Below are 23,754 nucleotides of genomic sequence, written 5' to 3'. Positions count from 1 at the left end.
TAGTATTATGAAAGGCAGAGGAAAGAGGAGTGTTTGGAGCTCACCAAAAGACACCTCCTTTTCTTGCACCACAGAATTTGTACCTGCATTTTGCACTCACAGTTCAGTCAGTGGTACAAACCAGGGCCCTTGTGCCTCTAATGACAGTACCCGAAGTGGGGGGAATCAGGCAGTGGGAGGCATCAATGCTCCATTCACACTTGTGCAGTCGGTTCATTTGCATGGGTGCAAATTTTGGGATCCGGCTGGGATATCCCTACCGATGCTGCAGAATCTCCCTATTCTGTGACTAGCCCCATAGGGTATCGCAACCTGGCCCTTTTCAGGGGCAAATTGCCACCCTCTCTCCAAGGAAGATTAGGGCATTGACGGTTGGAAATGCACCTACTGATACTCTCCCTAAACTGGCCGTGAGGTTCAGGGAGTTCACAATGGGGCCTCGGGCATAGGCGGTGGGTTACATGGGCCCGTGCTCCACCAATATTCAGAGCACGGGGGTCCGGCTCCACCAATATTTGGGGCCAGGCCTCTCCACTGGCCCTGCCCGCTGCCCCCGGGTGCCTCCCCCAGAGTGTCCCTGTGCAGCGGCTGGCTGCTGCTCCCTGCGCTATGCTCCCTTGCCAGCCGGTGGCTGGCTTCTTTCACACCGCGCCCACCAGTGCCGCTCCACCGCTCCAACTACAAGGGAGTGGGGCGGGCTGAGACGGCTGCTGTGGTCTGCGGAGGGAGGAGGCACATGTGATGTGATGGCAGCTCTCCCCCCGGGCCCTGACCCTTCACCAGTCAAGCCACTAGGTGGTGGGATGCTTCCTCCCCACTTGGCGCCATGGGGGAGCCGGTGGAGAGGGGCCCTAGGGACACATGCAGCGTGGTGCGGGGTGAGCGTGCTGCTGGCGGCAACCCCACCGACAGCAGTTCTGGGCCCCAGGGCAGATCAATCAATGGCCCCGAACGCACCCCCTCCCCCAGAGGAGCCCCAGGTCAGCTGCAGCCCTGTCCCTGGAAGACTTCTGAAAGGCTGTTGAGCTGGGGTGGGCCAGGGAAAGCTCAAGGCTTTTCCCATTTATAATGGGATCAGGAGGCAGAATGATTTCACCTGTCTACTTAGGAGCTCAATATGGCTACGGTAGACTCGCCTGCTCCAGTGTCTGTTTCTCCAGAGGGCAGTGGTACAAGTGCCAACCAGATAAAGTGGTGGATCCCACCCATCCTGTGGCCCAAATGGAAGGAGAGACAAGGAGCCTACCGTCTCAATTGTACAGCCCTTGGAAATAGATGCCAACCGAGAGCAATTTGTTCCTATTCGTAGCCCCTTGGGAAAAGTCACAGTCATTGTCTCCGCTCACAGATTCTAAGCCATTTTATGATCCTTGTAGCCTGGTTTGCAGAGGTGCTAAGTACCCATCACTGCCAGTGACATGAACGGGAGCTTTAGGTTTCCCGCATCTCTGACAATCAGGCCATAAGACCTTGGAAATACACATGAATGGGACCATCCCAAGGACGAAATTCTGCTCTCCATTCAATCCGGGACTGAAACTTGTGTAACTGAGAGCAGAACTAGGCCCTACATAACCCCTATTGGCATCTCTGCCTTACAGAAAACCTGCAAAACTAGAGTTGGGCCCAAGCCAAAACCTGGGATCCAAAAGTCACCCAAAGTTGGGAAAGTTTGGATTGCAGCAATGCAGCTTGTGCCTGTCTAAAATAATCACGGCCATAAGAGTGCTCACCGTCCACAGGCAGAGCTGGAGAGCCAGTGGGAACCACAGGGTCTGTCTGGGTTCAGCAGCGTCAGTGAAAAGTCCTCTTTACAGTGGTTCTGGTCCAGTCCTGCCTCGTTTGGACATTGCAAGGGGGAGGGGTCTAGCTGACCCAACTTCTCCAACCTGAGGTAAGGCTCAGCTCGAGTTCCCAGTGCAGGGTTTGGGAAGGGGGATTGTTTCCTTGCCCCCGTTCAAAGCCCCCCACCACCCCAAGTGCCTCTGAAAGCTGTTTGGCTAGATACATGAGCTGAACCCATGTCCTACCCTCCACCCTTTCTCTCTGCAGTGCGACTCCCCACACACTGCCTAGGAAACAAATTCTCCTTGCCTTTCACCGTCACGGAGATGCCCATGGAGGCTTCCCTCAGGGAGTTCCTCTTCTTCCACTTGCCCTCATCTATGTTGTACATCTCCACTATCTTCAAGGGCGTCTGCTTCATCCCGACCCCTCCTATCACCATGATCCGCTTGCCCAGGGTGGCCACGGCTACTCCAGCCCGGGCCGTGGGCATAGGAGGGAGAGAATTCCACTGGTTGGCTTCGGGGGAGTAAACCTCGAAGCAGTTCATGGGGACTCCGTTGTCATCGCAGCCTCCGATGGCAAAGACCTGGCCGCCTGCCTCCACCAGCGAGCAGTAGACCCTGCCGCTGGGGAGTGGGGCGAGGGTTTTCCACTGGAAGTCTTTGGTACTGGGCACTTCCATTGCGGATCGTCAGGGATGAGGCAGCATCTGTCCTGCTTGCCAGGGGGCTGGCTAAGCTGCAAAACACAGCCAGAGATAAGCATCACACACAGACAAAAACCAACAGAGAAATATACAAAGAAACCCCCCCCCCCCGCACCCGAGAGCCGGGCAGCCGGGAGCACAGCAACCCCTCCATGAGCAATGCATCCATGCAGTCGCCCATAATGAGAGGTCCCATCTACCAGAGAGCAAGAGAGAGAAGGAGCCGGTACCTTTCATCACGTCTCCATTAATCCTGCAGTTCCACATCTGCCAGAGCAGCTCACGCGGAGCCAGGTCCTAAAAATAAAAGGCACAGGTTGGATTCAGCTCGCTCCCCCCTTTTCCAAGCATCCCCTCCCCCACAGGACATTCCAACCGAGGATGCTGCAAGCCGTCTGCTCCCCGGCTCAGAGCTTTCTTAGCTCATGAGGAACTTTTCTTTGTTTAATTCTTCATTGACAAGATTAATATTAATGCCCATTGTCAACGTCTTCCCAAACCCCCAGGGAAACCTACCATGGTACCTCCTGCTGGGAAAGGCAAAAAGGCTGGAGTACAGAGACCAACCCTCCAGCCACAGCTCTCTGACTGTCACACGCAGCATTACAGCTGAACTGTAAAAGATCCAAAAAGCAGCCCAGCAGGACAGAGAGAGAGAGAGAGAGTCCCAAACTACCACTGGAATCCAGGGATTATTTTTTCCTCTCACCCTGAATGGCTGTCAAACCTTCAGGGGAAATGAACAAATGAAGAGCGACAGAGGAGAGCAGACACACAAAAGGGGAGCAAGAGAGGCAGCCACCCACGCACTCACACCTGTGTATAAATAGGGGTGCAAACCGCAGTGAGAAACTCAGCCTTCGTTATGTAACCAGAGCTGCTTAAAGTAAAGTAGAATTTATATATCCCATCACTCTGGGACTGTAGCACCCTGGACACACACTGTGTACAGAGCATAGGTGCACTTCTGGCTCCAGCAGCCAATGCTCCTCTCCAAGTGTCACAAACTGATACCAGAAATTCAGGCTTCTGGCAATAATGGATATTTGCCACTATCAAAGGAGAGTACATGTGGAGGTTTGTTAGCCTATATGGGAAACCTTCCCCCACCTGGCATTGTAATGCTTCATACTTCTCCTTTATAGCGCTTTTCAGGGGAGGATCTCAAAGTGCCTTCACAGAGTAACATTATCCCCATTTGACAGAGGGGCACAGAGAGGTGAAGTGATTTGCCCAAGGTCACACAGTGAATCAGTGTCCAAGATGGGGAAAAAAACCAGGAATCTGGACTCCCAGAGTGCAGGCCTATCTGACTTGGTGCCCTCTTCCTCCGGAGCTTTAGGGATCTTGATGCATGTGAGATGCAGCCTGAGCCTGCTCCTCTGCACGGTTTTGTTTTAGAGAAGCTAACGCCCATCATCTCGTCTCAACCTTCTGGCTAAGACTGAACATGGCGTCAGTTTAAGCCTCTGATACTGCGATTGCACTATTGGAGGGGGGACTCTCTCCTGTTTGGGATGGGGGAGGGGGTAGGATCAATGGCCTAATGGCGCTTTCCTACCTATGATCCTATTTCAAAAATAAGGTAATGGTAAGCCCTATGCCCAAGCAAAGCCACCAACTGGCTGCGTGGTCCTGGCTTTTTAGGGGACAGCTGGCTTTTTAGGGGAAAAGGCCAGCCCCACGTCCCTCTGCATCAGCAGGAACAGAGGGAGAGGAAACAACTTGCTCCCAGACACTCCTGTGCACCCATCCCAGCAGCCTGAGCTCACGCCGCCACTTGCAGATCATGGCTCTGCCCAAAGGCAGTGGCTGGGATGCCCCTTGCCATTGCCAGAACTAGGGGCCATCACAGAATTCCAGAGGAGATATGTCCGCAGCACCTCCTACTAACCCACAACGCGTCTCATGCAATGCCTGGCATTGCTTCCTAAGGAGCCAGGCCTCCCACATGAGAAGCCTCTGGTTGCTTCTGGGCCGACAGGGCTGTCCACACACACTGAAAGGGTGGGAAGCACTTACTCCTCCAGTCCCGGCTGCATCGCTTCAGATCTCCCCAACCCAGAACCCTTTGACAGCGAGAGCAGATTGAGAGAGTCTGTAGCCTAGCAACAGCCACCTACAACTCCCTTTAATCACCTATCAATTTGGATCTGAGCTGGTATCTTGATGGGTTCACTGAACCGCACTGTGGAGCATGAGCAAATTCTCCCCAGAAGGAAAGAGGGGCAGAGGTTCTTCACGCCAAAGGAACCAGGGCTATCACAAAGGCTCTGCATGGCTGAAAATTTCCAGCCTGAATTCAGTGCTGTGGCAAAGGACAGAACTGATAGCCCTGCTATGGCACAGTAGGTAGCGCAGGGAGACCTGTTGTCTGTGCCCAGCTCTGGCACTGACCTGCTGGATGTCCTTGGCCAAATCACTTATCCTCCGTTTTCCCATCAGGAAAGTTGGGACAATGACAGTTTGTATAGCCCCGCGAGATCCACAGATGGCAAGTGCTATAGAACAGCAAGCTATTATTATTTATTCCCGGGTGGGTATAGAACTGGCATCAGCAAAGCAAACTTCGCACCCACTGTCCTGCCCATCAATCGCTAGCCTAGATCTGTAAGGACCACCTGCAGGTGAGCTCAGTCTGCCTAGCCCAATCACTTCTTGGCTTCTTCACTGGGACTGCAGAAAGAGAGCAACTGTGATGCAGACAGCTGACCACCGACAACTGGACTGAGATCCATCAAACTCATTTCACACATGAGCTGCTAAGAGCTATAACCCTTTCAGCGCCTTTGGCAGCAGTCTGAGCGGCCCCGTGCTGAGTCAGTTGCCTTGCTTCCCTTGTGAAATGCAGGATCCTCATTGGAGCAGGAGAGGCACAGGGTTCCGAGGCCTCTGTGCAGTTTGGCCTGAAAGAAGCAGACTTTCCTGCATACGATTCAGTGGGTGCTCGCTCCAGTTCAGCATGGGTTTGAGGGAAAAAAGCAATGCAAAACTGAGACAACAGGGCCTAGGAGCAAAATCTAAGGTAACCCAAACATAAAGGGGCTAACAACAACAGGGAGGCAACGTCACAATCCCACAGTCTGTATTCAGCGGTCTCATTAGGGAACTGCAATGGTGGTGAAAATGAAGGGATTGACAACACTGCACAGTGCAGACATTTGTCATGCAAGCTTCCTTCAGCCTAAGGGATCCTGCTAGTTCATCTCCCTCCTGACCTGGAGCAATTTGATTACTCCAGTCTTGAGCCTCCATACAGCCCTGCCAGTGCATCTCAGTCCTGATCTTGAGGAACCCTGCTTTCCAGTGCTGGGTTCTTGACTCCCCCCGACAGCTTTGCTAATTGATCTCGGCCCTGACCTGAAGCCCCACACCCTGCTACTGCAGTAGAACCTCGATTTCACAAGCACCAGTCTTATGAACAACCAGTTATACACACCATTTTTCCCAACTGGAGAAAAACACGGAAGAACAAAAGTGATGACGAACAAGTAGACATCCCTTCCCATTCCGATGCCTTCAGTGCTTGGGGAATCGCTTTGCCATGGGGCGAATGACAAGACGAAAGTCACGCAGTGAACCAGGCTGCAACCTATGCCCTGCACCTGCTGTATTTTTGAGCTGTTCAATTTTATGAACTGTTTGATTTTATGACCTGAAACCCCAATTAATTAGCAAAATAGGGGTTCTACTGTACATACCAGGTCTGGGCTCTGCTACTCAATGCAGTAATGAGCCAATGCACCTCAGCCCTTCCCTGAAGGTCCCCCCCACCCCTTCATTGCTGGGATTCCCAGACAGTTCAGCCACTGACCTCTCTTAATCCTGTCCTTGAGCAAACCCTGAGCCTCACACTTGAGCATCAGAGACTCCCAATTGCATCAGAGCATAGGAAACCCATAGGCCTGATCCTGGCCCCATTGAAGTGGACAAGAGTCTTTCCACAGACTTCACTGGGCTTTGGATCAGAGGACAGACTAAGCAGAGACCTGCCAAATTCATTCCAGCTGTGACCAAGTCAAATGGAACCCACGTGTGGGCATCCAAAGGGGAGCGTCTAGTGCATTAATCTGCTACCTCGTATGAATTCTGCTGCGTTGGCACTGAAACGATCTTCTAGCCTTGCTGTCCACCTCTAAACAACATACAATAAAAAATAGTTAAGGTCAGCCTGAAACACTTAGTCCTTCCCGCCTCTCTCAAGGGGCACTAGGATTTTCACTCCCAAGTAATAACTGTGCTATGCCTTGGGACTGTATGGCTGTCACTAATGTGCTGAGCAAATAGCCCCAACCTACTTCAGCCATGTTCCCCTTCATCTACTCCCAGGCAAATGGAATGATCACTTAATTATACCAAACAAATTGGAAGCGTTAACATTTTCTTCCTAAATGGCTATATTAAAACAAAAATGAATAGTAATTGCTTTTCTATCAAAGGAGATGGGAGAGGAGAGATTCTCTTTGTCATGCTAAGCCAGCTGCCAGAGCTGCCCGAATCGTTCTCGGCCAGAAACTGCTAGGATAAAAGCTCCTAGCAGCGGAGCATCCCTTGACCACCCAGTGCATTTGTGGTTCAAAGCAGGTGACAAGGAAGGCATGAAATTTACAACCTCAAGAAAGAAAAATACATGGGGCCTGAATATGGGAGGTGAAACTGATGGGAGCAAAGGGTGCGCAGCAACGGAAGCCTCTAGCCCAGTCGTTCTCAACTGGGGTACCGTACCCCTGAGGGTAAACGGAGATCTTCCAGGGGGCACATCAACTCATCTAGAGATTTGCCTAGTTTTACAACAGGCTACATAAAAAGCACTAGCGAAGTCGGTACAAGCTAAAATGTCATACAGACTACGACTTGTTGATACTGCTCTATATACTATACACTGAAATGTCCATACAATATTTATATTCCAGTTGATTTATTTGTATAATTATATGGTAAAAATAAGAATGGACACAAAAGTGTGCTGTGACACTGGGTATTTTTATGTCTGATTTTGTAAGCAAGTAGTTTTTAAGTGAGGAGAAACTTGCGGGTACGCAAGGCAAATCCTACTCCAGAAAGGGGTACAGTAGTCGGGAAAGGTCGAGAGCCACTGCTCCAGCCCATAGTTTGTATTCTACAAGAGTTAAAAACAACAACCTGGAAGCTGTTACAGACAAAACCATTATTCCTTGCCCTCTGGTTTCCATCATGCTCTGAACAGCTCACTGTTTGGTATCTCGGGGGAGTGCAGAACACACACAATTAATGTTACTTTTTAAATATTCAGCTGGCGTGGCTCCATTGAAGACAACAGAGCTACACAGAGTCACTCCTGCCTGAAGATCCAGCCCCACTTTTTTAAAGCAACATTATTTGCAGCAATTTGCTCTTCATAAAACAGCCATTTGAAATTTATTAACAGCTGTGTATGTTAAGTCTTGTAGTAAAGTGATTGTGCGTGAGTGAGCTGGGGGGGGGGGGGGGGATGAACTCCCAACACACCTAGGTTTGCTAGAATGCAGATAGGTCCTTTTTGCTACCTCTCTCCTCTCCTAGACTCTCATATTTCAAAGGGCGTCATGCTCTAACGGTAACTCCTGCGCAGTGGGTCACAGCAAGGCCTAAGAGCCACTTAAGTCTTGAATCTTCATTCCAGTGAAAACAGCTCTGTTTGTATTTAAACACTGTCCTAAAGCATCAGCAAACCCAAACGTTGTACCCTTGTGGCTAGTTAGTGCCTGAGAGCTGAGAGTGAAACCTAACTAGAGAATGACTCGAAAAGAAAGGGAGTCTCTTTTCACCCTCCAAGTCTTAGACGTTGAAAAGTAAATGTGATGCTCACAATTCTTTTCTTTTTATACCAAAGGTTAAGGAAATCTGGAGCCTGGTACACCACTGCACGCTCCAAGCGGGTGGAATGATACCGATTTCCATGGAGTTACAAGGCTTGATTTGCCACTGTGTTTCTTAAAAATATAGGGCTTCATTCTGATCTCACATTGGCTTTACACAGGCAACTCTGAACTCTGCTGGCTTTGGTGAAGTTACTCCTGATTTACACTGCTGTAAATTGAGAGGTGAGCTAAGCCCATGACATCTGACAGAGTCCCTTTGAGGATCACGATGCTACCAGATTACAGCTCCCCAGACTGGTCGCACTGTTGCCAAGGAGTGGGCTAGATAGACAGATGCAGATTAGCCACCAGCCTGAGAAAGACACCAGAAACCTATATTCCTTCTGACCCCAAAAGAAAGCTCTTGTACTCACCTAAATGTCACATCAGATAAGTGCTGTGCAGGTCTGCTGTGTGCTCTCTGAACTGTCAAGGAGGCTTGAATGTTTTGCTGTGAATAATATGACAGCAAACCAATACCAATAGCTGAATCCACAATTATTCTCAATACACTGGGGACAGTCACAGCAGCAGAGACAGGAAGACGGGCAACTATAGGTTGGGAATGTTATGCAAAGACTGGCGAAAGATCTCCTCTCCTGTTCCCCAAGCACAGCATCTACATTTGTGAGCAACCTGCTTCATTTCAATTATACTGGCTGCCCGCACTCAGTTAAAAAGAGCAGGAGGAGACTACAGGGCAGCACGGCTCGGAGATAGAGACACCGTCTCAAGGGAGGTGCTTCAGGGCTGAGAACCGAGCTGATACTTGCTCTTCGAATGTCACCATCTAGAGCCTGTGGGAACAGATGAGGATGAGGTTGAGCGCATGTGGAGCGCACGTGGGATCCCGATCCAGCATTCATGGGACACCTGGTGGCAGGAGGGAGGCCTCGGCATGGAGCCCGTAGCTACATGCTCCATAATCACCACAAGGACTGTGCTGAAGATCACATCTCCTTGTGGGTGGCTGTTTTCCACCCCTGTACTGTGTACACTTCTTGGGGTATTGCAGTCAAGGGGTGCAGTTGCAGCTCATGCAGACATACCCATGCTAGCTTTCATCCAGCTCAACTGATTCACCTTGGGGAAACGTTCAGAGAAGAACTGAACCGTAGGCCTGCCTTACAGCGCCAGCACACCCTGTTACATGTGCCCGTTAACAGAGAAGCAAAAAGCAGCATTTTAAAAATTTGAACTTGGAGCTTCCTGACAATACAACAGGAACAAAAATCACATTTTTCTAGAACAGGATAGGAAGCTTATGGAGAAACAAAATACGACCAAACGAGGGGAAAAAAAATAATTATGAATATTTCTTTCAACCTTTTTTGTCCTGTTGCTACATGCACAAAAAGTTGGCAGGATGCAATGTATTTTAAATAAACACATGCCGTGTCCTGAAACGTTCCAGACAAGCGAATGTCCTGTAAACTTTGATTATAGTGATTCATTTCAAGATCAGCTGCTTCAGCTCATCTAAAAATATATATAATTTAATTCACGTGCTTTTTTTGTTTGTTTGTTTAGTTGCATGGAATGTTCTGGATGAATTTCAGCCAAGGTGAACCTAGTGCAAAGGGCTCGATTCGTGGGCTGACAGACATCAGTGGCAAAAGCCCCAAGGCTAGCAGAATCAGGCCTCATTAGTTATGTCCTCTCTGCAAATAGAAATGGGTTTTTACAGCAAGGTAGCTCTCTCAATGTAAAATCCTAGTGGAAGCAAGGCATTGTTGTTTTTATCTTGATGCAGCTATTCAAGGTCAACTCTCTGCCCACCACCTGGGGTTGACCTCTAGGAGTTGTATGGAGGTGAAAAACTACCCATACCTTTTCTCTATTTGAATTTTACACCGAGAAACCAAGTTTGATGTAAAATGCACCTTTTTGCAGTGAAGACAGCCAATGAGCGAAGCGTGAAATACACCGTGGGGCAGATTTTCAGAAAAGCAACGAGCCAGGTTTCTCAGTGCGAAACACACATAATGGGGCCAGATTTCCAAGCACTCAGCACCCAGTGGGCACCCAAGTTGCAGAGCTCCCCTGGAACTCTGGCCATTTCTTTTGGTGCCTAAACAGGAGCAGCATCTTGTTAGCAACTCGGATGCCTTTTGTGAGTGCTGAGCACTTGGAAATCCGGCCCTCTTACCAAAGATTTTCATGCTTTACAGCATGATCCTGTACAAATAAAGCCTCTCTCCCTGCTGTTGCTACCCTCGCAGAAAAGCGGTGCAGCTCAGCAATATCTGCAGATAGGAAGGCCTTCCATACGCGGATCTGAAAGCTATGAGCTTAGAGCATTATTTTATGATTATCCTGCCCTACACAGTATTGCGTTACCAGCCTGTGCTTTCAAATGACCCCAATTTATACCACGTTTTAGCTGCAAAGGCTTTAAATCATTCTGAAAACTGGCACTCTGGTGCCAACATTATTTCCCCTTTGCACAAGGCCTGACAGCTGAGGCTTCTAAATGAACTATATATATTCGGGTTGAATTGGACATTTGCTGACCTCCCATCAAATTGAATCGAGTCTCTCGACAGCTACCAGAAAACCTGACAAAACCCCAGCAAGCCCTATTTCTTCCAGGATTCCATGGCTACAAAATGTTGTGCAGGGGAAAAGATTCTTTCAGTGTGGAAAGAGAGAGGGAAAGATTGTCTTGGTAAATGGGAATTACCTGAAACTTTGTGAGGAGAGATGAGACCTTTGCTACAATGGGCAGTTCATAGAGCTCATTCTTAATTTATATGCACACAGTTTTAATGCAAAGACAGCAGACTATGAATATTTAACTTCCTGCCTGGTTTTAACCCCATTAGCAGCCCCTTGAGATTGTTATTTGCCGTCTTATCATGCCAAATGTAATTTTCCGATGTTGCTAAACAGAAGGACAGAACGGCATTTGCAAGGAAATATTCTACAGCTAACAGCAGGGCAAAGGGAAATCTGCAGGAGCCCCAGATCAGGGGCAGAAGAGAAAGAAATGACCGTCTGATTTTTAGAGGGGGTGGGCACCACACCTCTGGAAATTCTGCCTGTTTAGGACAGAGAGGAATGCAAGTTATCCCTTGCCCCTGTGTGGCTGGGGAGCCCCGGAGGATATAGCAAGATTTATTGGACTGCTTGATTCATCCTGGGATTTGTCTAAGGAGAGACTCGAAGCTACAATTCCTACAAAAGAAAAACAAACCACTTCACATAGCAAACACTGACCCTTTCCTGATCTTCCTAATCCCCATGCTGTGTTCCTCCTTCCCACCCCGTCATAACTACTGTTGATCTCTACAAGTAAAAGTCATTTTATTTTTCACGGGGTCAAATATGCAAGTTTCACTTTCATATCTTTCAGCCTCAACAATCATATTCGTGATATACCCATCCCTGTGGTATTTAGGCCACCTCTATAAATATAATTTAAGGAGCTTGGGCCAGATCTTCAACTGGGGTAAATTAACGTAGCTCCATCGACTTCATCCCTTTATATCAACTGAGGATCTGGGCCTCTTTTCCTTCAAGGATTGGCCTGGACTGCAAAAGGCTGACACTGTCTGGCTTTGGATTGTGGCAAGGTGAGCCGCAGCCCCACAGATATATCCTCAGGAGATGCCAACTAGAAGCACCCTCTGAGAATTTATACTCAATGCAACCTTAGCTTTGAAGCAATTAAAAAGCAACACTGAGAGAAAATTACCACCCTGGCCTGACCCACGTATTTCTTTTAGAGAACACTGATGCTCTTAAAGATTCATCCCAGGGGTGCGCCTTAGAAGCTATGCTCATGTGTGAAAGTAGCTGTTCCCTTGCAAGGCTTGCACTCATATACACACACACTAATAACCCAATGACCTCTAGCGAGCGCGGAATTTTCTCTCGGCTGCCAAAGAAATACTTCAAAAGTGTCTTGTACTTACAGTTTTTGCGAGGCAGCGGTGGGTCCCAAGGAAGACTTGCTCTTTATTCAGAATGCTCTGCAACTTTAATACAAGTAAGTCCAGACACCAAACTCCTGCAAAAGCAGCTCTGAATCTGTCTTCCTCTCCCTTGTTCCTCTGTCTCATTTCTCTCAACAGCCATTCTCTCTCTCTCTCGCTCTCTGTGCGTTGGTCTGTCTCCTTCTCCCAGGAGGTTGCAGCCCTTGTTAAGAGGAAAGTAAAGCAAGAAAGAAGCAGACTGGGTTTCTGGGGGGGGAAGAAAGAAAATCAACCGGCTGCATAAATCCAACTGACCTAATCACTTTCCTACAAAAGATGAAAGACAATTAGAGTCAGAGGAATCCCCATCTGGTGTGACCACCTGTATTTCTCAGTGCCCTGAGTCAGAGAGATGTGTGTGTACGTGTGTGTACACACACACGTACTGGATTATACGAGCCATGCTAAGCCTTTTATGGCACCCAGTGCTAGCACAGGATGTTTTGTAAGAGGGCCTCTCTCTCTCTGAACTTGCACGGAAAACAAAAGCAATAGCGAAAGGGAGGCAGAAGGAAAAACTAAAATGGGAAAGATGAAAAGCTGGAGATGTTTCCAATGAGACACAGAGGCCCAAAAGGTAGCCCTAGAGAGACAAATGTAACTCCCTTGACTTGTGGAAAGTTTTGCCTGCTTGAGCCAGGACTGAATTTAGCTCAAGGTCTCAGAAAGCATCTCATTAAGCAGCTGCTCAGTCCACACCCTAGATCCTTTAGGGGCAGGGGAGAGAGATGCAAACGATCCCTTGTGCCTGTTTGGCTTGAGTCAGAGCCCCGGAGGACGAGGCAAGATTTAATGAACTGCTTGATTCACTTGAAACCACCTTCCCCAAAGGAGGACATTCCATGAGAGAAGTAGAGCACATCACGGAACGGGCCTCCCTAATACCACGAACGAGTCTGCTTCAATACAGAAAAGAAAAAAAAAAAAAACCACTGACTGCACACCCTTAGCTGTCACCTACCACCCCACACGAGAACCCAAAGAGGGTATCATCAAACAGTTACAACCCATACAACCCATACTCAGCGGACCACATCCTGAAAGAAATCTTTCCCAAACCCTCTCTTTTGGCCTTCAAACAATCCTGTAGCATCGCTAAGCTCATCATCAGAAGCTAGCCTCCCAAGGCCAGGACCCACCATCTCAAAGCAGCACCAGGCCCTGTCGTAATAGATGCAAAACCTGCAGCCATATCTCCACTGCTATGATGGTCAATACTACCCCGCCCTCACACACACACCTTTGAAGACCCAAGGGTCCTACACATGCCTATCACAACATGTGCTGAACCTTGTCCAGTGCATCAAATGCCCAAACAACAACAACGTGGGTGAAACTAGACAATCACTAGACTCTAAATTGAACTCACACAGAAAAATGATAGGGTGTTTTTGTCTTATCTCCTGCAACTGATCACTTTTCACAAGAATACTGTATAGCTGGCCTCGCAGTCTTTGTCCTCAAAGGAAACCTGCACAACACCTTCAGAAGAGGAGGCTGGGATCTTAAATTCGTAACTCGGCTAGACACCAAAGATCAGGGGTTCTAGAGAGACGCTGGTTTTATGTCTCATTACAACACTTTGTAACCCGCTAACTTGCCTTTGTCCTATGATGGTTGGTGTTAATTGCCCACTTCATTCTGAACAATTTCTTGGAACATGTGTTAACTCCTTATGCTTAACAATCTGGTCCATCTTATATTCAGCTGTGACGCTCTGATTAACTTTCCCAGCCCTGAAGAAGAGCTCTGTGGAGCTCAAAAGCTTGTCTCTTCCACCAACAGAAGATATTCCTCACCAAGCTTGTTTCTCAAAGTATATCCCAGCAGCTGCTTCCCAAAGTTATAATTGCATAATGATCCAGAGCAGTTTTTTCTGGTGCCAATGTCACCATCTACCGAGGAGCTCCCTACACTATGAAACTCTCTCTAATTCGTTCTCTTTACCACTTATTTTTGCTGACTCTCTCCATATTGAATTGCACACGTTCACATATGCCTGGGAAAATGGTTGATGATCCCATTGGATATCACCTCCTAAATCTGTGAGCTCCTTGAGACAATGGATGCATCCTAAACCAGCACATGCATAGCACCCTATCTGTGTATAGTCACCCAGGCTTGGATATGTAGTAGGGTTTGAACCTGCATGCTTCAGATCTAAAAGCATGAGCAGCTATCACTTGACCTAAAGAGCTCAGCCCCTGTAATGTCCCCCCACCCCGTCCTATTATCTTATCTGTAGTAGCCTCTTTAAGCTGTTACGTACACCTGACACTACAGGGCAACAAAGACTCAGTTTCTTTTAGTGTGGGTTGCACGTGTGCTTAGCTCAGACAAGGAGTCCCCCTTTTGCAGATGGGGAACTGAGGCACCGAGAGAGTTAAGGGCCAGATGTTTAAAGGTATTTAGGTGCCTACAGATGTAGATAGGCACCTAGTTGGATTTTCAAAAGAGCCTAAGCAGCTAATTTCCAGCCCCCTAGGTGCCCATTTGCATCTTTAGGTGCCTAAATACATTTTAAAATCTGGCCCCAGGTGCCATGTCCATGGTCACACGAGAAGCGTGTGGCAGAGCTGGAAACGAAACTTCCAAATCCTACTCCAGGATCCTAACACGGGACCATCCTTCCTCTCACCTGATTACTATGTGAAACCAAGCACTAGATCATCTAAAACTGGGCCCAGACTAGTTCTAACCTTTGTCCACCTTTGCAAAAAGCTAGCAAACCTTTCGGAGACTCTGAGCTCAGCTTTCAGTGTTGTCCGGAACCAAGCAAGGTTAATTATTACAGATGTTTCATGCAGTTCTACATAGGAGCTCTATTTTTAAAGCAAACCGGGTCATAAAAAATGAAGAAATCAACAGCAAGATGACTAAAATGACTCCACATGAAAGCGAATTCCCATCCCCTACCAGCTATTTTCATCTCCTATTAGCTTTCCAGTGGGAGGATTTAATTTGCATTTAAATAGAAACCTTAGGAACATGGCCAATCTAATGTTAAAATGCTAATTACAAATGCATTTGCCTCTTTAAAAATTAAAAAGAATGTCAACGTGCATTTTAATGGAGGGCTTATTAGTGGTTTGGTTTTATTAGATACTTAGTATTTATAAGTTATTATTATTTAACAGACTGTTTACAGCTCAATCCAGACAGCTGAAAACCTAGACACCAAGGAATTTGCAAGATCTGAGCTGACTGCTATAGAGGTGGGAACATCATCATGAAAAAAGTCCTCTCAGGCCATGAAACACCTGGTTGAGTAGAATATAAATTATAAGGTAAGGGGGAGGAACTGTGGAAAGGGAATCTGATGTGTCCCCAAATGAAACAGCCACTATGGATAAGTAAGTAAAAATATGCAAATGAGCTCCATCCATCCATCAAGGCACCTAAGCACTTGCATAAATTTAAGCATGTGAGTAGTCCCAGTGGAACTATTCTCACACACAAAGTCACACACCTCTTTTTGTGGGTCAGGGTCTAGGAGGTTTGTCTACTGATCCCTGTGTTTCTACTAGGATACTCTGAAACCTTGGATTCAAACACCCTGAGTGTTCCAATTTGGTGGCTTAGGCTCCCACCTCTAATGATGATCATTCCTCTTCTTACGTGTCTGTACAGTGCCCATCACTATGTATTACATACATTAAGATTCTTTTAGACTCCGGAGCCTGTGGCATGAAAAATGAAAACAGAAAGTTGGTCAAAAAATTTCAAAAAGTGAAATTCCAGTGAATATTTGTTGTAGAATTTTCAAGTATTTAAGAAAAAAATTGTTTGGTGAAAACGTTTGACTCATTTTTCAGCCACTTTAAAATGGAGATTGCCATGCTCCCTAACGGACATTTATTCACCTCAGAAAAACATGGGTGAATGGTCAACAGCTGGGACCAAACCTGAGATCTCTGGATTAGAACAGCTCAGAAAAACTTCAATGGAACCATTTGCCACTGGAAAATGAAGATTCCCCCATCACACTCGAAACACTTAGTGGAGTCCTATCAATTCCTCTGAATTTTTGTTTCAGGGAAAAAACAGGGTGGAGGGCGCGGGGGAAAGGAAGAAGTGAACATTCAAACAAAGCTGAAATGTCCCGTTTCAACAACTGGGGAATGAAACATTTTGCTTTTGCATTTTGAAATGTCTTCATTTCAAATGTCTCTCACATGGAACAGAACATCTAATCCAAAGCTGTTGACATTGAATTTTGAAAAAGCATTCCGGTTTCATTCCGATGCCCAACAAAGCCAAATTCTGAAATCTCAAAATCCGTCACAGACTGGAGGTGTTGTCCTCCAGCCAGTGCATGAGTTGTTATGCCCAACTGAAGAGACTCACCTCTCTTATTAGCCAAGGCTGTCGCAGGCTCATCAACCTCCAGGTGGCCCAGCCATCACTAGAAGGGCGCAGGGCGCCCCAGCAAGCTGGCATGGGTTACATTACAGAGCAACATAAAATGGGTTGAGACAGCCAGTACTAGGGGAGTTTAATGGGAAGGCCCAGAACTGGGACTCAGGACACCTGGGGGTCTATTCCAGCCTTTGCCGCTGACCTGCTGTGTGATCTTGGACAAGACACCGTCTCTCTGTTCCCCTCCCACCTTTGGTCTATTTTAAACTGTAAACTATTTTGGGGAAGGGACTATCTTTTATTATGTGTATGCACAGTGCCTTACACCACGTGACCTGACCTTAGCTGGGATCTGTAGGTCCTACAGGAATATGAATACTAACAGGATACCAGAGATGTTGCAGGGTAGATCATGAATGTATCAACAGAGATGCATGTGGGGAAGCTTGCACAGTCTCTGTCCTCATGGTTTCATTCTTGCTAATGCTAATAAAATCATTCATAAGTGCTAATGCTATTAGCCCATCAGATTCAATTCACCCCGCTTTTTAAAACATAACATTATGATCTTTCACTTGTCTGGCAATCATTTCTTAAAAGAGTAATTCAGTGCGACTTACCTTCCCAGGGAGAATAAACTGCATCACATTAACGTCTGCAAAAGACAAAAGAAGTGAAAGATCAAGACTGTGGAAGAAAGAGGGTTTGCTCTAGATAGAGAAATGTGTTGCAGCGATAGGTAGATCAGTTCGGCCACAAAATCCAACGTGTTCATTGCATGACTGATAACTTCCCTGTTGTCTGAGCCAGACCTGACAAGCTGGAAAATAACTGTCTCTCAAGAACCAAGCTTACGTAACATCCTACAGAGACTCCAGAGTCTTCATATACAAAGATAGGAGTTGGCTTAGCCTAGATGTTGCTTTTTAAATGGTAAAAAAGCCACAGCAGCGTATATAGCTGCTAGACCTCCTTCCACCTACACCATCTCACTGGCTGCTGGGGGCCTGCTCTGTAATGAAAGGGAGGGACGCAGAGACAGACAATAACTGCCATGGAAACAAACCCACCAAACAGATTTGGAAGTCAGACTGTTCCATTAGATGAGTGGGAGAGAGAGAAAGACAGGTTCGTCTAGCAACTTATGTTTAAATATGGTCAGAGCAGAGGACAATGTCGAGTACAACTACAGAACAAGCAGGACAAAAATCCATCCATGGATTGACTCCAGCTGGTGTCCTCATTTTTATGGATAGTTTTAGCATTGCCCTGGCATGGGGGCAGATGCAGAGGGATCTCAAGATGCTTAACAGCTTGTGGGTTGGTAACGGCCCAGTCAAATTCTGGCCTGCCCTGGCAAGCAGGGACCAGGTAGCAAAAATGTCCTGCCTCTCTGAAAACGAGACAGGAGGACCTAAATTTAAAAAACAAAACAACAAAACCCGTAAAGATTTTCTGCAAGCCAACATCTGTTTCCATGGGAACAGCAGCAGCAGAATTGTCGGGACTCTTGTAAATTACACAAATAGGCTCAACGCTACAAATTTCAGGTTCCCTCCCATCGAACCTGCAGCCTTTAAGATTCAGCCGGCTCCTAATATATGCAGTTTGTCAAAGAGGCGGCCATTTTTTCCACCCCCTGCTCTTTCCTTGGCGTATTAAATAATCTGGAGGCAACTAACCTGCCTCGTGGATCCTTTACCTTGTGGCATCAGACCAGATACTGTTTTTGCATGTATGCTTTACGCAGCAAGGTGTTTTAGAGCAGCTAGTAAAGGGTTAATTTCCCAGCATTCATTGACTAATGCACTATGAGCCAGATTCATCTCTTGGGTCATTCTGCTGAAGCTTCTGCAGTGGCCCCTCTGCTATTGATGGATCCCTTGGCTGAGCTGCAGAGATGAGACCAAGCGAAGGGTAATGGAAGAGAACAAATGGCTTATTCCACACACCCTAAACTCTAATGGTGGCTCAGCAGCCCAACGGATAGGAATCCTCTTCAGAGCAGGAGATCTGACGTCTGTTCAGCAGCGTGGGATTTATTTCCAGGGTAAAAGAGGTGTAACACATTGGCCAGGCATGTCTTGATGCCAGTCCGTGGTTGACCCATACAGGATCGCCACCTGCTAACTGCTCATAGCCAGCAAAATTAGCCCTTTAGTTTACATGGTAGAGGCCTGTATTGTGGAGTTAGAACTGCTGGATCCAGTCCTTACTGACAATCTCTCTCATAGATCTGGCAGTCTGGCATTTAATTAATTCTCCCTCTTGCAGGGCCCTCAGCTAGTTCTGCCACAGCTAGTCACCTCAATCCTTGGAAGCGTGAGCTCAGAGCTTCAGGATCTCTCAAGGGGAGAAATTCATCGGCTGCACCTGACCCTCTGACAAACAGAGAGAGGCGTCATTTCAGCAGATGCAGCCTCGAAGAAAAGATAGTGGCTGGAAAAATACATACATGACAGCAACATTCAAAATTAGCCAGTTAGTAGCGTTTCATCATTATCAGCAGAAGACGTTAAGCTGCATAACAAGACAGCCTATATAAACGGGATGAAAAATAAGCCATCAGTCTTTCTGTGACTTTTTTTTTTAAGTCCATGTTTATTTACAGCTGTGAAAATGTTTGTTCTTATGGAGAAAGCTTACTTGGGACCTAGCAGGAATCAAAATAGCTGATCTCTACTCAGGATTACCATTGTGATAAATGGAAACCCATGGAAATCAACCAGTGGTTTGCCATTGTCATGAGCTCCCTATGCTCTGAGTTCAGTCCTGTATCAGAGTAACACTGTCCTGTATCAGAGTAACAGCCGTGTTAGTCTGTATTCGCAAAAAGAAAAGGAGGACTTGTGGCACCTTAGAGACTAACCAATTTATTTGAGCATAAGCTTTCGTGAGCTACAGCTCACTTCATCGGATGCATCGGATGCACGAAATCGCTCACGAAAGCTTATGCTCAAATAAATTGGTTAGTCTCTAAGGTGCCACAAGTACTCCTTTTCTTTTTACTGTCCTGTATGTTAAGAAGGTAAAGATGATTTCCTAGGTAGTCCAGCACACGAGGCAGTGCAGTTAGGATAGCAGATCATAAATCAGGTCTTCTACATTCTGTTCCCAGCTCTGAGAGAGTGAGAAAGAGCAAGTGAGTGTGTTTGTCTAATGGTTTGAGCAAGGCAAATCAGAGTCAGGACTCCTAGATTCTATTCATAGCTGGGGGGAGGGGAGGGGCCAGTGGTTAGAGCAGGTGGCTTAGGAATCAGGTGTCATGGGCTCTATTCCCTGACCAGGAAGAGGAGTGTGCTCTGGTGGTTAGGTCAGGGGAATGAGAGTTGAGACTTATGGGTTCTGTTCCTTGCTCAGCCATCGTCTTATTGTGAGCTCTCCGGGCAAGCCAGCTAAACTCTCTGTATTGGTTTAGAAATCCGTAAAATGGGCATGTCATTTATTCTCCTCACAAGAGGGGGGGTGTTAGGTTTAGCTAGTGTCTGCCATGCATTTGGAGATCAGCTGGTTGAGAAAGCCCTCGAGGAAGTTCAGAAATTCTTATGAACGCTGAGAATACTTTGGGGAACTTTAGCTGAGCCTTAAAGACAGCATGTGTGTTAATCACTAAACAGGTGTACACCATTTAGTTTGCATGCCAGTGGGGCAGAACCCTGTACTGATAGGCGAGCATCTGCATTCAGAAGTCCATTCATTCTCTAGCTCCACAGTTGGGTGGATGAAAAGTTAAATCACAAGCCTCTAGGGTCCAGGTCTAGGCACTTTTGCAAATATCCAAAGCCTTGCAAAACAACAAGAGAAACTAGTGGATTGGGCAGAGCTATGTTCACAACAATGGGAGGAGACAGAGTACCACCACGGCAAATGGATGGGATGATTACCTTTTCCTTATGCGTCTGATACCTTATTGTCTTCATCAGGGCAGCTCTCTAAGACGTGTTACAGCCCCAGCTGCTCCCCATCCCTGGGATGTCTGAGGAATATGGAGACAAGTTGATTATAATTACTTACTGCTGCGGTGCCCCAGCCATTCCCTATTTAGCAACCATTTTGCTGTCATTACTCTCCTAGGGCTATTTCTGCCGAGCACAGATCCTTGCTGATGGGTCTCAAGAGAAGGCTGCAGTGCGTAAAATTAGATGGGTGGGAGAGGCAGTCTGAGATGGCAGCCTGCCAGCAATCTGTGGGTGGTATGACCCAAGGGGAAGGCAGCGACAAGCACAGCAGAGGAGGGGCTAGCTGGTTAAGAAGGGAGAGTGGACCCTAGCCCAGCCATCATAACTCCCAGTTCACTGATGGGAATTCAGGGCACAGAGGATGGAGGGAAAGGCACAGAGGCAAAATATAAACAAACCAGATAATTGAAACAAAAGCTGGTGCAAATATAGTCTTCCCTTTTTATCTAGCAGGGGTCTCTGTACCCAGACTTGTTTGACCTATTGCTACTACACGTTAGGGATCCTTTTAGTGCTCACTGAAGTTTCTCTGCACTGACAGGGGCATGACAGCCAGCATGATTGGACCTTTCACTTGCGTTTCCTGGATATAGGGGCAGCAATTCTCTTTAGCCAGATATACAAAAAAACCAAAACAAAACCCGCTGCTCCTTCTCCCCGAGATGCAGATGCAACTCTTGCACTCGTGAAGTATTTTCTGAAGAAAGGACAAGCGGCTGCTGTCTCCTCCGTACTAAGCAACAGGCCGCCTCGGGAAGCCACGTCCTGGCGGGATGCTGAGAGCCGTCACAGCACAGACCAGCAGCAGGTGTTTACGTTCACAAAGTGACTGGAAAGGAAGCAGAAGGGTCTGCGCCCAAGCAAAGTAAATAAAGTGTCAGACTTGCAGTCGAGTTAAGCAGTCGGATTAGCCAGCCTGAGGGGTTCTCTCTGAGTGGATGGGATGAAGCACTAGAATAAGGCTCCTGGCTATGGAGCCGACACAGAGCAGTCAGGACAAGGAGATAAAATCGAGAGGCTGGGGGATAATGCAGCCAAGAAAGCACAGTTTGTGCATTGCTTCCTGCTCTGTGTTCCCCAGCAATCAGTCTCCGTGGACAGGCCCCTCCTACCCCGCTGCCAGTCCTCTCTATGGAACATTGCTGCTGTCTCTCTGAACATAAAGAAAAAGGCACAAGGCTTCCACCCTCAGTGGGATTAATTGTAACAGACAGGAAAACCGATCAAATCCCCAGCCAGACTCCGTAACTAGGATTTCATACATCTACTGAAACAGATGATAAAAAGGGCAAGACAATGTATGTGCAGGGTGGGCTTGTGGCTAAGGCACTGCTACAGAACTCAAGAGGGCTGGATTCCTGGTGTGACCTTTGGCCAGTCATTTACCCTCTCTGTGCCTCAAATACAAATCCCTCCTCCCTCCCACTATTTATCATGGCTGGACTGTACACCCTTTAGGGCAGGGACCATGGCTCACTCCATGGATATACAGCACCTAGCACAATAGGTCCCAATCTTGGTTGGGGCTGCTGAAATACTGCTAATTCAGAGATTTCAAGGTCAGACAGGACCATTGCGATCATCTAGTCTGCATAACATAGGCCACAGAACTTCCCCACAATAATTCCTAGAGCAGATCTTTTAGAAAAACATCCTGTCTGGATTTATAAATGCTCAGTGATGGAGAATCCACCACGACACTTGATCTTTCATGCAGACTCTCACCTTCGTTATCATTTGGTAGCTTCCTACGGCTAGCAAAGCTGATCAGTCAATAGCCTGCTGCTACTCAGCCGTCCGAGTTCTGATAAAAGTGACACCATTTCCCACTTCGCTCCACTCATAGGGGTGTGTTGAAGAGCGATCAAGCCACGTGAGCAACGCATTGAGTGGGTAGAGCATCATGGGGGCCATGAGAACTGACTCACTATTCCCCAACGCTGCCACTAATTCACGGGAGCTTGCACTCCCTCATCTAGTCGGTGCAGGCTCGTAAGCCACACTCCTCGCTGTAATATCAGAGCGCCTTCCAGGCGGGCATTAAGCATCGGGACTAGCATCTGTCACATGTTCAGTCATCCTCTCCCCAGAGGAGATATGGGAACAGTGCCGTGTTTGTTTTGGATTTATATACACACGCATGCTTATATTATACACACACACTATCTGTGTACACACAAATACACATATATGGAGTATGTGGGTAATATCTAATCAACACACACAGCTGTCTGTTTACGGTAGAGAAGGCAAAGTAAAAGAAATGTGCCTTGCACAGAGCAGAATGTGGCGAGATTCACTTCTTTGCCTTGGGTTACCTATCTGTAAAATGAGGTAATAAAACTTACCTGCCTCCCCCAGGGAGATTGTGAGGATTAATCATTCTAAAGTGTCAGGAGATCAAGTGACAACAATGTCATATTAAATATTAAGAGGCCAAAGCTGTTCTTGGAAACTTCATTACCTTCAACAAAGTGACATCAGGAATAAATCTGACCCCTCCACGCTGTGCACTGAATGCTACAGAATCCTAGCTTTGGCAAAGATATAAACAGCTCTCTGTTGTGTTCTAATCTGAACTAGTACAAAAGGTCCTGTTTATAACATTTTGCATGGAGTACAGCGATAGGAGAGAGAGCATAACGAAATAGTTTTTTTTCTTTTTTTTAGCCAATTGGTCATTCAAGTCAATGCATAGCCTTGAAACGAAATCCCACAGAGCACAATTAGAGCACAATGTTGGAAGCTGTTCTAAAATGAAGGCTCAAAGGGCTAGAGGTGAGACACAATGAACTAGCAGAGGAAGGACTTATTCCCTAGCCGCTGAGAGAGTGAAGCACTCAGGCCATGTTGTTACCCTCACCCATTCACGTATGCCGTGATTCAACAAAGCACTTGCCTTCAGTGGGACTTACGCATGTGGTAAGCACTTTGCTGGATCAGAGCTTCCGGGTCAGATTTTCAGAGATGCTGAGCACCCACAACTCTATTTAAAGTCAATGGGAACTACAAGTTCCTTAATGTGCACGGGCTCCCCAGACCTACCGTGCATTTGAATCTCCTCTGATCTCCAAAGACTCTTTTCT

General features: G+C 47.1%; 1 protein-coding gene across 5 annotated transcripts in view; it reads right to left on the bottom strand.

Moving 5' to 3' along the window:
- KLHDC8A (kelch domain containing 8A) overlaps positions 1-22,810 on the bottom strand; it is a 33,707-nt gene extending 10,897 nt beyond the window's left edge. The window contains exons 1-6 of one of the 5 annotated variants that reach the window (XM_043533718.1): positions 22,394-22,810; positions 20,594-21,518; positions 17,330-17,364; positions 12,291-12,513; positions 2,725-2,791; positions 2,095-2,526 (exon numbers count right to left, since the gene is read on the bottom strand). In XM_043533718.1, the coding sequence (XP_043389653.1) occupies positions 2,095-2,470 (376 nt within the window). In that variant the 5' untranslated portion in view covers positions 2,471-2,526; positions 2,725-2,791; positions 12,291-12,513; ... (1 more) ...; positions 20,594-21,518; positions 22,394-22,810. Of the gene's footprint in view, positions 1-2,094; positions 2,527-2,724; positions 2,792-3,010; positions 3,229-6,571; positions 6,597-12,290; positions 12,514-17,329; positions 17,699-20,593; positions 21,519-22,393 lie in introns of those variants that run through there. The other 4 variants (XM_043533719.1, XM_027827478.3, XM_043533720.1 and 1 more) reach the window with 4 other exon arrangements.
- Between the last annotated feature and the right edge of the window lie 944 nt (positions 22,811-23,754).

This window comes from Chelonia mydas, chromosome 21, assembly GCF_015237465.2.
Source record: "Chelonia mydas isolate rCheMyd1 chromosome 21, rCheMyd1.pri.v2, whole genome shotgun sequence".
NCBI lineage: Eukaryota > Metazoa > Chordata > Testudines > Cheloniidae > Chelonia > Chelonia mydas.
The sequence above is the reverse complement of the archived record's forward strand: the minus strand, read 5'-3'. Positions and strand labels throughout refer to the sequence as shown.